This window comes from Anoplopoma fimbria, unplaced genomic scaffold (genome assembly GCF_027596085.1).
Source record: "Anoplopoma fimbria isolate UVic2021 breed Golden Eagle Sablefish unplaced genomic scaffold, Afim_UVic_2022 Un_contig_9565_pilon_pilon, whole genome shotgun sequence".
Classification (NCBI taxonomy): Eukaryota; Metazoa; Chordata; class Actinopteri; order Perciformes; family Anoplopomatidae; genus Anoplopoma; species Anoplopoma fimbria.
In genome coordinates, this window is record NW_026554070.1 from 54,780 (window position 1) to 68,448 (window position 13,669).

The window sequence follows — 13,669 nt, forward strand, 5'->3', positions numbered from 1 at the left end:
AACGTCAGTAGAACTATAGCTTTATTTTGAAACGTCAGTAGAACTATAGCTTTATTTTGAAACGTCAGTAGAACTAGAGCTTTATCAGTCGAACTGTAGCTTTATTTTGAAACGTCAGTAGAACTGTAGCTTTATTTTGAAACGTCAGTAGAACTAGAGCTTTATTTTGAAACGTCAGTAGAACTATAGCTTTATTTTGAAACGTCAGTAGAACTAGACTTTATTTTGAAGCTTTATTTTGAAACGTCAGTAGAACTATAGCTTTATTTTGAAACGTCAGTAGAACTATAGCTTTATTTTGAAACGTCAGTAGAACTAGAGCTTTATTTTGAAACGTCAGTAGAACTAGAGCTTTATTTTGAAACGTCAGTAGAACTAGAGCTTTATTTTGAAACGTCAGTAGAACTATAGCTTTATTTTGAAACGTCAGTAGAACTATAGCTTTATTTTGAAACGTCAGTAGAACTAGAGCTTTATTTTGAAACGTCAGTAGAACTGTAGCTTTATTTTGAAACGTCAGTAGAACTGTAGCTTTATTTTGAAACGTCAGTAGAACTATAGCTTTATTTTGAAACGTCAGTAGAACTAGCTTTAGCTTTATCAGTAGAACTGTAGCTTTATTTTGAAACGTGAGTAGAACTATAGCTTTATTTTGAAACGTCAGTAGAACTATAGCTTTATTTTGAAACGTCAGTAGAACTGTAGCTTTATTTTGAAACGTCAGTAGAACTGTAGCTTTATTTTGAAACGCTCAGTAGAACTAGAGCTTTATCAGTAGAACTGTAGCTTTATTTTGAAACGTCAGTAGAACTAGAGCTTTATCAGTCGAACTGTAGCTTTATTTTGAAACGTCAGTAGAACTAGAGCTTTATTTTGAAACGTCAGTAGAACTGTAGCTTTATTCTGAAACGTCAGTAGAACTGTAGCTTTATTTTGAAACGTCAGTAGAACTGTAGCTTTATTCTGAAACGTCAGTAGAACTAGAGCTTTATTTTGAAACGTCAGTAGAACTAGAGCCTTATTCTGAAACGTCAGTAGAACTAGAGCCTTATTCTGAAACGTCAGTAGAACTGTAGCTTTATTTTGAAACGTCAGTAGAACTATAGCTTTATTTTGAAACGTCAGTAGAACTGTAGCTTTATTTTGAAACGTCAGTAGAACTAGAGCTTTATTTTGAAACGTCAGTAGAACTATGTCTTTATTCTGAAACGTCAGTAGAACTATAGCTTTATTTTGAAACGTCAGTAGAACTATAGCTTTATCAGTCGAACTGTAGCTTTATTTTGAAGCTTTATTTTGAAACGTCAGTAGAACTATAGCTTTATCAGTAGAACTATAGCTTTATTTTGAAACGTCAGTAGAACTATAGCTTTATCAGTCGAACTGTAGCTTTATTTTGAAACGTCAGTAGAACTGTAGCTTTATTCTGAAACGTCAGTAGAACTGTAGCTTTATTTTGAAACGTCAGTAGAACTATGTCTTTATTTTTGAAACGTCAGTAGAACTATGTCTTTATTTTGAAACGTCAGTAGAACTATAGCTTTATTTTGAAACGTCAGTAGAACTATGTCTTTATTTTGAAACGTCAGTAGAACTATGTCTTTATTTTGAAACGTCAGTAGAACTATAGCTTTATTTTGAAACGTCAGTAGAACTATGTCTTTATTTTGAAACGTCAGTAGAACTAGAGCTTTATTTTGAAACGTCAGTAGAACTATGTCTTTATTTTGAAACGTCAGTAGAACTATGTCTTTATTTTGAAACGTCAGTAGAACTATAGAACTATAGCCGTATTCTGAAACGTCAGTAGAACTGTAGCTTTATTCTGAAACGTCAGTAGAACTAGAGCTTTATTCTGAAACGTCAGTAGAACTGTAGCTTTATTCTGAAACGTCAGTAGAACTGTAGCTTTATTTTGAAACGTCAGTAGAACTATAGCTTTATTTTGAAACGTCTTTATTTTGAAACGTAGAACTGTAGCTTTATTTTGAAACGTCAGACCGGAAGCGTCCTCTGCCTGTTCCGGTGTCTCTGCTCGGTCTTCAACATGGCGTACCAGCTGTACAGGAACACCACTCTGGGGAACAGCCTGCAGGAGAGTCTGGACGAACTCATACAGGTGAGACGAGCCCAGCTAGCTTAGCATGCGGCTAACAGCACGTTAGCATGCGGCTAGCAGCACGTTAGCATGCGGCTAACAGCACGTTAGCATGCGGCTAACAGCAGCACGTTAGCATGCGGCTAACAGCAGCACGTTAGCATGCGGCTAACAGCACGTTAGCATGCGGCTAACAGCACGTTAGCATGCATAGCTTCAGTTAGCTCGTAGCAGGCTAGCTATAGCTTCAGTTAGCTCGTAGCAGGCTAGCTATAGCTTCAGTTAGCTCGTAGCAGGCTAGCTATAGCTTCAGTTAGCTCGTAGCAGGCTAGCTATAGCTTCAGTTAGCTCGTAGCTGTTTCCTTTAGTTAGCTTTAGTGGTGATTTGCATGAAACACTTCATCAGGACATGAGATTGTGTTTCTGATGAGTAAGTTCATTATTAGTGTTAATGATTATTATAATCTGTTTAGAGTTGAACATCATAATTCATCTCTAATATTATTTTATATTAATGTGAAAACATCTTCAAACTACTGGATTCATTCTAGTTCATCACCAACACTCACAGATTACATTTAACACATCACGTTATAATTTACCTTCAGACAACATACATTCCTACTGAATGGACCCCTCAGTGTTTCTAAATGAACCTCCACCTGTGCTCTGACTGTAATGATAGCTGCAGATGTTAGGAATGAGACAGATGATGTAGCGTTGTTATTATTATTATTATTAATATTATTATTAATATTAATATTATTATTAATATTATTATTAATAATATTATCAATGAGAGTGGCGACTAGAAAGCATCAATGCTGCTCTCCAGGTCGTATATATGTATTTTCACACTGATGGTTAACCGGTGTAATTGATCAGCGGGTCACATGACTCTCTGGTCATTTTATATCAAACCCTCCCCACTGCTGATTTAACCCCTTGTGGGTTAGCCCTAACCCTAACCCTAACCCTTGTAGACTATTGTCACGAATTCGCTTCAACCCGCTTCCGGTCTTAATGCAGCCGAGGTGGCGTATGTATCCCACTAATACCTGTTGATGTATAGCTAACACATACCAAGGACACATCTCCACTTCATTTAGCATCTGCAGGACAGCAAAAAACACAAATAATTATTTTTTTATATAATTGTAAATAAATTCAGGCAATAAGGGGTTAAGAGTTGCAGGTCAGGGATGAGCTAACAAGTAGAGAGTTGTAACATTGTGTGTCAGTGTGTTGCAGGTTCATGATGTTACATTAAATGTGTGTGTGTGTGTGTGTGTGTGTGTGTGTGTGTGTGTGTGTGTGTGTGTGTGTTCAGACTCAGCAGATCACTCCTCAGCTGGCTCTTCAGGTCCTCCTTCAGTTTGATAAAGCAATCAACACGGCGCTCGCCAACCGAGTCCGCAACAGAGTCAACTTCAGGGTGAGTCTACCTCCTGTGACCTATAACCCCTAACCTCTGCCCCTCAAGCCTAACTCCTAACCCCCTCCTGTGACCCCTAACCTCTGCTCCTGTATTTCTACCTTCAGTCTGCTCTCATCTTGTGTATTTCTACCTCCAGTCTCAGTTCTTCTTTGTTCTCCAGGGTTCTCTGAACACATACAGGTTCTGTGACAACGTGTGGACGTTTGTCCTGAACGACGTGGAGTTCAGGGAGGTCACCGACCTTGTGAAGGTCGACAAGGTCAAGATCGTTGCCTGTGACGGAAAGAGCGAGTCGACCCAGAACAAAAGTGATAAATGATAAGTATAATAAAAGATTATCTTATCTTATTAAATTACCTTATCCACACACACTGTAATATTATGGTGAAGCACAGTATGTATTACTCCGCGACGCTCCTGACTACGGTAGCCGTAATGCTGCAAGCGGTGCGGCTTTGTAGTTTACCAAAGTCGTACTAAAACATGTTGACAGAGCGCCGTGGACCACACAAAATTGCTTCGATTAATCCATATATAAGGCGCTCCGGATTATAAGGCGCACTGTCGTTTTTTGAGAAAATTAAAGGCTTTTAAGTGCGCCTTATAGTGCGGAAAATACGGTAGTATAATAAAAGATTATCTTATTAAATGATGAGTACAATAAAATGTTATCTTATCTTATTAAATTAGTATAATAAAAGATTATGTTATTAAATGATGAGTATAATAAAATATTATCTTATTAAATGATGAGTATAATAAAAGATTATCTTATTTTATTAAATGATGAGTATAATAAAAGATTATCTTATCTTATTAAATGATGAGTATAATAAAATCTTATTTTATTAAATGAGTATAATAAAGGATTATCTTATTAAATTAGTATAATAAAATATTCATATTTCATTCTGAGCTGTGTTCAACAGTCGGGACTCATTTATGGCAACATTTGATTTACAGGATTATTTCACGTGATGAGGTCAATTGGTTTCAGAGAAAGAAAATAAAGCTGCTAGAATGGCCCAGCCAATCACCTGACCTGAATCCAATAGAAAATCTATGGAAAGAACTAAAGATCAGAGTTCATAGAAGAGGCCCACGGAACCTTCAAGATCTGAAGACTGTTTGTGTGGAAGAATGGGCCAAAATCACACCTGAGCAATGCATGCCACTAGTTTCTCCATACAGGAGGCGTCTTGAAGCTGTCGTTACCAACAAAGGCTTCTGTACCAAGTATTAAATACATTTCAGTTAGCGTGTTCAATACTTTTTCCCTGTGTCATTCCATTTTATTACACATAACTTAATTTCTGAACGTATTTGTTTGGTTTTCTTTGTATGTATGGATTACTTGGGTTGTTACCGACATCTGGTGAACATTTCATGTCAATAGCACCTTTAGAAATATATTTACTGAGAGAAATGGTGACGTGTTCAATACTTATTTTACCCGCTGTAGATATATATAATTAATTTGATGTAGTAGTTTCATGGGTGCCTGTGTTCTCTGTAGTTAACGGTCACGTTGTGTTTCCTCTCTGCAGACTGAGGATCTCTTTGTGTCTGATGGAGTCACAGACGGACCTGGACTGTACATATAATTTATTACAGTAGAGTCACAGCCGTGTGTGTGGTGTGTGTGTGTGTGTGTGTGTGTGTGTGTGTGTGTGTGTGTGTGTGTGTGTGTGTGTGTGTGTGTGTGTGTGTGTGTGTGTGTGTGTGTGTGTGTGTGTGTGTGTGTGTGTGTGTCATAGTGGACCAGTCACTGTACCTGCAGCATTTTTTTTTATTATTAGCAGTTTACAGGAGGTTTGTGTTCAGTTTGCTGTTATTATTGAGCTGGATCATCTTTAATAAAACCTTTATTTAAAACTAAAAGTTCTCTGCTTCTTTGTCATAAAACAATAATGTATCAATCAGCTGGTGATTTAATAAAAAACAAACTTGACTACTTATAACAGCAGTAATGAATATAGTAGAATAATGATATAGGGTATAGTAATAGTAATGTGACTAATAATAATGGTAAATACATTTAAATAATGGTAGTAGCAGTGGGTGTCAGCAGGGCCACAGCAGGAGGCACGACCACGGTCCAGATACAGCCACGATTTATTGCGAGGCAAGAAAGCCCAAGGACTCCGGGGAAGAAGTAAAGTCAGTAATGTGCATAAATAGGAGATGAATACATAAAGAAGGAGGGAGAGAAGAGGAGAGAGGAGCTCAGTGTATCCTAGGTAGTGTCTAGGCCTATAGCAGCATATCTAGGGGCTGGACCAAGGAGAACCTGAACCAGTCCTAACTATAAACCTGAACCAGCCCTAACTATAAACCTGAACCAGTCCTAACTATAGACCTGAACCAGTCCTAACTATAAACCTGAACCAGCCCTAACTATAAACCTGAACCAGCCCTAACTATAGACCTGAACCAGTCCTAACTATAAACCTGAACCAGTCCTAACTATAAACCTGAACCAGTCCTAACTATAAACCTGAACCAGCCCTAACTATAGACCTGAACCAGTCCTAACTATAAACCTGAACCAGCCCTAACTATAGACCTGAACCAGTCCTAACTATAAACCTGAACCAGTCCTAACTATAAACCTGAACCAGTCCTAACTATAGACCTGAACCAGTCCTAACTATAAACCTGAACCTATAAACCTGAACCCCTAACTATAGACCTGAACCAGTCCTAACTATAAACCTGAACCAGTCCTAACTATAGACCTGAACCAGTCCTAACTATAAACCTGAACCAGTCCTAACTAAAACCTGAACCAGTCCTAACTATAAACCTGAACCAGTCCTAACTATAAACCTGAACCAGTCCTAACTATAGACCTGAACCAGTCCTAACTATAGACCTGAACCAGTCCTAACTATAAACCTGAACCAGTCCTAACTATAGACCTGAACCAGTCCTAACTATAAACCTGAACCAGTCCTAACTATAGACCTGAACCAGTCCTAACTATAGACCTGAACCAGTCCTAACTATAAACCTGAACCAGTCCTAACTATAGACCTGAACCAGTCCTAACTATAAACCTGAACCAGTCCTAACTATAAACCTGAACCAGTCCTAACTATAAACCTGAACCAGTCCTAACTATAAACCTGAACCAGCCCTAACTATAGACCTGAACCAGTCCTAACTATAGACCTGAACCAGTCCTAACTATAAACCTGAACCAGTCCTAACTATAAACCTGAACCAGTCCTAACTATAAACCTGAACCAGTCCTAACTATAGACCTGAACCAGTCCTAACTATAAACCTGAACCAGTCCTAACTATAAACCAGAACCAGCCCTAACTATAAACCAGAACCAGTCCTAACTATAGACCTGAACCAGTCCTAACTATAGACCTGAACCAGTCCTAACTATAAACCTGAACCAGCCCTAACTATAGACCTGAACCAGTCCTAACTATAAGCGCTATCAGAAAGGAAGGTCTTAAGCCTGCTCTTAAATGTGGTGAGTGTTTCTGCCCCCCGGACCGAAACTGGAACCTGGTTCCACAGAAGAGGAGCCTGATAACTGAATCATGTTGTATTATTATAAATTAAACTACCAGAAGTACATAAACTAGTTAAAATCAACTCCACTTTTACCAGCTGCAACATTAATTGCATCAATAATAATAATCCAATAAAGTAATTTATATTATTCGTCATAATATGTACTTCTACTTTTGGTACTTTTTTGATACTGATTGTACTTGTAATTTTGTATGCTGTAATTTTACATGTGACAGAGTGTTTGTACACTGTGGTATTAGTACTTTTACTGCAGTCAGTGTTCATAGTACTTCTTCCACAATTGCTTTCTAGTATTTAAGGGTCATCTCTAGAAGTTGAAATTTAAAAATGACCTGAAGCAATGATGGCTTTACTGTTAAATGTCTCAGTCAATAAATTCATATATTACATACATTTAAATCCTACAATTGTATTAGTTTCTCATTTACTCATTCTAATAATGCTCAATCTAAATATAATAAATATTTGTTCTCCAGTATCATGGAATTAGTTTCTGCCTTTATTTTGAAGGTTTTGATTCTTGCCACCTGGATGGAGGCTACAGAAGGTGGGAAGGTCTGAAACATTATGAAACAATATCTCTAATGTTTATTTCTTCATTCATAGTAATCACTGTCTTATTATTGGAATTATTGAACTAAACTTGTTTTTAATTAACTTTCATACAGTCACGGACAAATGAAATGAAAGAATCTTTATTTGCTCAGTGACAGTTCTGATGTTGAACATGAACTCATCGATTATGAATCAGATTGTGGATGATGTCAAAATTTAAGTCCACTAGATGGCAGCAAAACATCAAACAGTAAAACTACCAACCCTCATCCTCTTCCTCCTCTCAGAAGTCGTCCTCGGCTTCGTCATCGCTGGTGTTTGTGTCTCTCTTCTTGTGTCACGTCGAATGAAGGACTCAAGGACTCACATTTACAAAACGAAAAGAGACCGAGCACATGAAGAAATGTGTGTGTGAATCCACTTCACCTGATAAATTAGGACCCAGCAAACATGTACTCAACAAATCGCTGCATAGGACCCCAATACATATGATACATATTGGTATTTTAAAAAAAGCTCTTCTCGAAACAGCAACAGACAACAATGACATGAAGGCATTAAGAACACCTTGATTGACAAAGTCATGAAAATTCAAATGACAGAATAAAGCACCTGAGAAGTGACAACAAGTACACCAAGGTTAATGCATCAATCCATCAATAATCATTATCATATATACATATATATGTTTATAAATATTTCATGTCATAACATGTCTTCTTTAAGATGAGAGGAGAAAACATCCGCAATACACATTCAGGTATTTATTTTACTACTTTGTCTATTTGTGTCTGTAGATTTCTTTAATTAACCAAAAGTTACCATGAGATAATGCCTCATTTAAATATTTAATCAAATCATTTTGGAAAACTTGCAATATAAAAAAAGGTCTTAATGTTAACAACAAACTGGTCAAGTTTCAATGTTATCTTTTTTCATTTAACAATAAATATCTTTAAAGGTCGTTTTCTCTAAATGAGTTTTTTCTCAGACTCTGATCCAGAAATCTTCGCTTCAGTAGCTCTTACATACACCAAACTTTACAGTTTCATTCCTCTCTATATTCTGAATGTTTCTACAGAGGGCTTTGTTCATATATCATTCATAGCCTGAGTTTTGCCACATTTCATTGCTAAAAACATGGAGAAAAATGGATTTTCTATGGCTGTTGACAGTATTCTCTGATAAAGATTAAGAAAATATAATAATAGTTTCTTCTGAAAAACCTAACCTAACTGTAATATGTCAGCAAAATGAACCAAGGACTTTAAACCTGGCTTTAATCAAAGGGCAAACAACTTTTCCTTTTAACAGAGTATTTCTACACTGTGGTATTGTTACTTTGACTGAAGTAAATGATGTGAGTACTTCTTCCACGTCTGTATCTGAGGCCTTGGACTGAAGGTTCAAGCTGCTGCTGCTGTTTGATGGATGTTGTGGCTGAACGTTGTGAACGGCTGTTTGCTAATGAACAGATCTGTTTAGCCAGCCGCTCTGCTGACCTTTGACCCTGCTCTGTCTCCACGCTGAAGAAAATGAAGCACAGCAGCTCTCAGTAAATAGGACGAGGACGGAAAACGCAGTTATTGGGAGGGAGTGTTGGCTCAACATAAAGTGAAAGGATTCAAAATGATGCATTCATTTTGAATTAAATGAAGAGAAGGTGTGTGAGTGTTTTAGATCTTCAGTCTGTGTCAGAGCAGGAAGTGTTTCCATCACTTCATGAGAGCGTCAGGCTGAAGGAGGACAAACCCCAGCCAATCAGCACAAGGAGATTGTCCCGAATAAAAAAACAAGTCTAACAAGTCTGTCCAAACCTGTAATTTTTCCTCTGTCCTCTGAGGAGTTCTATACAAACATATATATATATATATATATATATATATATATATATATATATATATATATATATGTAAATATATATACATATATATATATACATATATATATACTGAGGCTCCAGGCAGACTTCACGGTGCTCCAGGCAGACTTCACGGTGCTCCAGGCAGACTTCACGGTGCTCCAGGCAGACTTCACGGTGCTCCAGGCTCCAGACAGACTTCACGGTGCTCCAAGCTCCAGACAGACTTCACGGTGCTCCAGGCAGACTTCATGGTGCTCCAGACCGACTTCATGGTGCTCCAGGCAGACTTCATGGTGCTCCAGACCGACTTCATGGTGCTCCAGGCTCCAGACAGACTTCATGGTGTGCTCCAGACAGACTTCACAGTGCTCCAGGCTCCAGACAGACTTCATGGTGCTCCAGGCTCCAGACAGACTTCATGGTGCTCCAGGCTCCAGACAGACTTCATGGTGCTCCAGGCAGACTTCACGGTGCTCCAGGCTCCAGGCAGACTTCACGGTGCTCCAGACCGACTTCACGGTGCTCCAGGCAGACTTCACGGTGCTCCAGGCAGACTTCACGGTGCTCCAGGCAGACTTCACGGTGCTCCAGGCAGACTTCACGGTGCTCCAGGCTCCAGACAGACTTCACGGTGCTCCAAGCTCCAGACAGACTTCACGGTGCTCCAGGCAGACTTCATGGTGCTCCAGGCAGACTTCATGGTGCTCCAGACCGACTTCATGGTGCTCCAGGCTCCAGACAGACTTCACGGTGCTCCAGACAGACTTCACAGTGCTCCAGGCTCCAGACAGACTTCATGGTGCTCCAGGCTCCAGACAGACTTCATGGTGCTCCAGGCAGACTTCACGGTGCTCCAGGCTCCAGACAGACTTCATGGTGCTCCAGGCAGACTTCACGGTGCTCCAGGCTCCAGGCAGACTTCACGCCGCTCCAGGCAGACTTCATGGTGCTCCAGACAGACTTCACGGTGCTCCAGACAGACTTCACGGTGCTCCAGACAGACTTCACGGTGCTCCAGACAGACTTCACGGTGCTCCAGACAGACTTCATGGTGCTCCAGACAGGCTTCATGGTGCTCCAGGCTCCAGACAGACTTCATGGTGCTCCAGGCTCCAGACCGACTTCATGGTGCTCCAGGCTCCAGACAGACTTCATGGTGCTCCAGGCTCCAGACCGACTTCATGGTGCTCCAGGCTCCAGACCGACTTCATGGTGCTCCTGAATGTGTCTGCGTGTTGGTGTGACGAGGCTAAACAGCTGATTGATGAGCTGTTCCATCTCTCACCGTTATGATAATGAGCTCATTCAAAATGCAGATTCAGTCCTCAGAGGCCTCACCCAATTAATTATTCTCGTTGACTCCAGTATCATTTGTTTGTGGATTCAATTTCGATATTTAGAAAGCGCCGATGCGGCATGAACTGTGTGTGTGTGTGTGTGTGTGTGTGTGTGTGTGTGTGTGTGTGTGTGTGTGTGTGTGTGTGTGTGTGTGTGTGTGTGTGTGTAAATCACATTATGTAACCTTCTGCAGAAAAAATGCATCAGCTGAACTTTATTTTGTTGATATTTTATTGTGAAGTGTATAAATTCAGTGGACAGTTTTAAGGTCTACAGAGTCTAAAAACATGAAGCCCAGTTTGTGCTTGTTAGCAGGTTTAGTGGCGGCACAGTGAAGACCAAACGATTCATCTACTGATGATTATTCTACGGCGTTTTTTCAACGTGTTGACCGAGAGGAAGACAAACAGACAGAAGTCAGAGAGATTTTGGTGGATTTCTCCTTTAATCATGCAGCTCTCTGATCTCACAGAGCAAACACTGGCGCTCTAATTAGTGGCATTAGTGATTAGTAATCTGAAGTAAAAGACACTGAAGTGTTCAGGAGATTCAGCAGAGCAACATGAAGACACTTAAACACGATATCAGCCACACGTTTGATATGGTTTTAATAACAAACCAGATCAAACTGTATTTAAATGATTGTTTTTTAGAGTTGTTAGTAGTTTCGTCAGCTGTCATGTCATCATTAAACCTGAAACTATAGCAGCACCCCATCAGGACCATCACAGCATTAATATTACATCACATTACATTACAGTCATTTAGCAGACGCTTTTATCCAAAGCGACTTACAGGAAGTGTATTCAACATAGGTATTCAAGAGAACTACTAGTCACCAGAAGTCATCAGTGCATCTCCTTTCTTAAACAAGCATCTAAAAACATAAACCAGAGCAAAAGTACAGAAACAAACTAATACCAATACAATAAGTGCTAAGAGGAAGGCTCAGGGTAGTACTTCTTTACTTCTTTCCTTCTTTCCTTCTTTCCTTCTTTCCTTCTTTACTTCTTGAAGAGGTGAGGTTAAAGATGGGCAGTGACTCTGCTGTCCTGAGGTCAGTGGGGAGTTCATTCCTCCACTGAGGGGTCAGGACAGGAAGAAGCTGTGACCGGGTGGATCGGCTGCAGGGACCTCTGAGCGACGGGGCAACCAGTCACCCCGAGGCAGCAGAGAGGAGTGGTGGGGGGGGTGTAGGGCATGACCAAGGCCTGGAGATAGGAAGGAGCTGTTCCTTTCACTGCCCTCTAGGCTAGCACCAGAGTCTGTAACTGGATGCTCCTACAGGGAGCCAGTGTAGAGAACGGAGAAGGGAAGTTGTGTGGGAGAACTTGGGTCATTGAACACCAGACGAGCTGCAGCTTTCTGGACGAGCTCCAGAGGTCTGATGGCCGACGCCGGGGCTCAAGTAGTGAGTTGCAGTAGTCCAGGCGGGAGATGACCAGAGCCTGTAGAGTTCAATTCAATTCAATTCAGTTTATTTTGTATAGCCCAGAATCACAAATTACAAATTTGCCTCAGAGGGCTTTACAATCTGTGCACATGCGACATCCTCTGTCCTTAGACCCTCACATCCTCTGTCCTTACACCCTCACATCCTCTGTCCTTAGACCCTCACATCCTCTGTCCTTAGACCCTCACATCCTCTCTCCTTAGACCCTCACACCCTCTGTCCTTACACCCTCACATCCTCTGTCCTTAGACCCTCTCACATCCTCTGTCCTTCCCTCACATCGGCACAGGAAAAACTCCCCTAAAAAAACCCTTTAACAGGGAGAAAAAAGGAAGAAACCTCTGGGAGAACGACAGAGGAGGGATCCTTCTCCCAGGATGGACAGAATGCAATAGATGTCATGTGTACAGAATGAGCAGCATAACAGAGATACAACACATTCAATGTATATGACATAAATGATTCATATAATAAGACTACTTATAATAACAACAGCAATTATTACAGTAGAATTATAATTATGAAAATAGGGATAGTAATGTGACTAATAATAATAATGGAAGTAGCAGTGGGTGTCAGTCGGCTCACAGCAGGAGGCACGACTACGGTCCAGGTACCACAACGATTCATGGAAACCTGCAGAACGAGAAAGCAAAAAGGGCTTCAGGGTGGAAGTAAAGCTAAAATGCTTAATGGTACAGGTAATAGTAATAGTAATGTGACTAGTAATAATAATGGTGGTAGCAGTCGGTGTCAGCAGGGCCGTAGCAGGATGCACGACCACGGTCCAGGTACAGCCACGATTTATAGAAGCCTGCGAAGCGAGAAAGCACAAAGACTCCAGGGTACAAGCAAGTCAATAAGCGTAATAGTACAGGCAATAATAATAGTAATGTGACTAATAATGATAGTGGTAGTAGTAGTGGGTGTCAGCAGGGCCTCAGTAGGTGGCACGATGACAGTCCAAATATAACCCCGATTCCTGGGAACCTGCGAGGTGAGAAAGCACAAGAACTCCGGGGAAGAAGCAAAATCAGTAATGTGCATAAATAGGAGATTAATACATAAAGAAGGAGGGAGAGAAGAGGAGAGAGGAGCTCAGCGTATCCTAGGTAGTCCCCCGGCTGTCTAGGCATATAGCAGCATATCTAGGGGCTGGACCAAGGCCAACCTGAACCAGTCCTAACTATAAGCGCTATCAAAAAGGAAGGTCTTAAGCCTGCTCTTGAAAGTGGTGAGTGTGTCTGCCCCCGGACTGAAACTGGAACCTGGTTCCACAGAAGAGGAGCCTGATAACTGAAGGCTCTGGCTCCCATCCTACTTTTATATACTCTAGGAACCACAAGTAACCCTGCATTGATGGAGCGC

The 13,669-nt window shown here is 40.5% G+C and overlaps 1 protein-coding gene across 1 annotated transcript; it reads left to right on the forward strand.

The window, feature by feature from the left end:
* The first annotated feature begins 2,000 nt into the window (after nucleotides 1-2,000).
* LOC129117004 (transcription initiation factor IIA subunit 2) lies at nucleotides 2,001-5,164 on the forward strand. Its single transcript, XM_054627609.1, has 4 exons — nucleotides 2,001-2,119; nucleotides 3,429-3,533; nucleotides 3,697-3,853; nucleotides 5,083-5,164. Coding segments are annotated over exons 1-4 (336 nt in total). The 5' UTR covers nucleotides 2,001-2,047; the 3' UTR covers nucleotides 5,085-5,164.
* The last annotated feature ends 8,505 nt before the right edge of the window (nucleotides 5,165-13,669 follow it).

Excerpts from the sequence above, each read along its gene's own strand:
- LOC129117004 (XM_054627609.1), top strand. The coding sequence starts at position 2,048 with ATGGCGTACCAGCTGTACAGGAACACCACTCTGGGGAACAGCCTGCAG. Across the intron at positions 2,120-3,428 it reads GTCTGGACGAACTCATACAG|ACTCAGCAGATCACTCCTCA; the intron begins GTGAGACGAGCC and ends GTGTGTGTTCAG. Across the intron at positions 3,534-3,696 it reads GCAACAGAGTCAACTTCAGG|GGTTCTCTGAACACATACAG; the intron begins GTGAGTCTACCT and ends TTTGTTCTCCAG.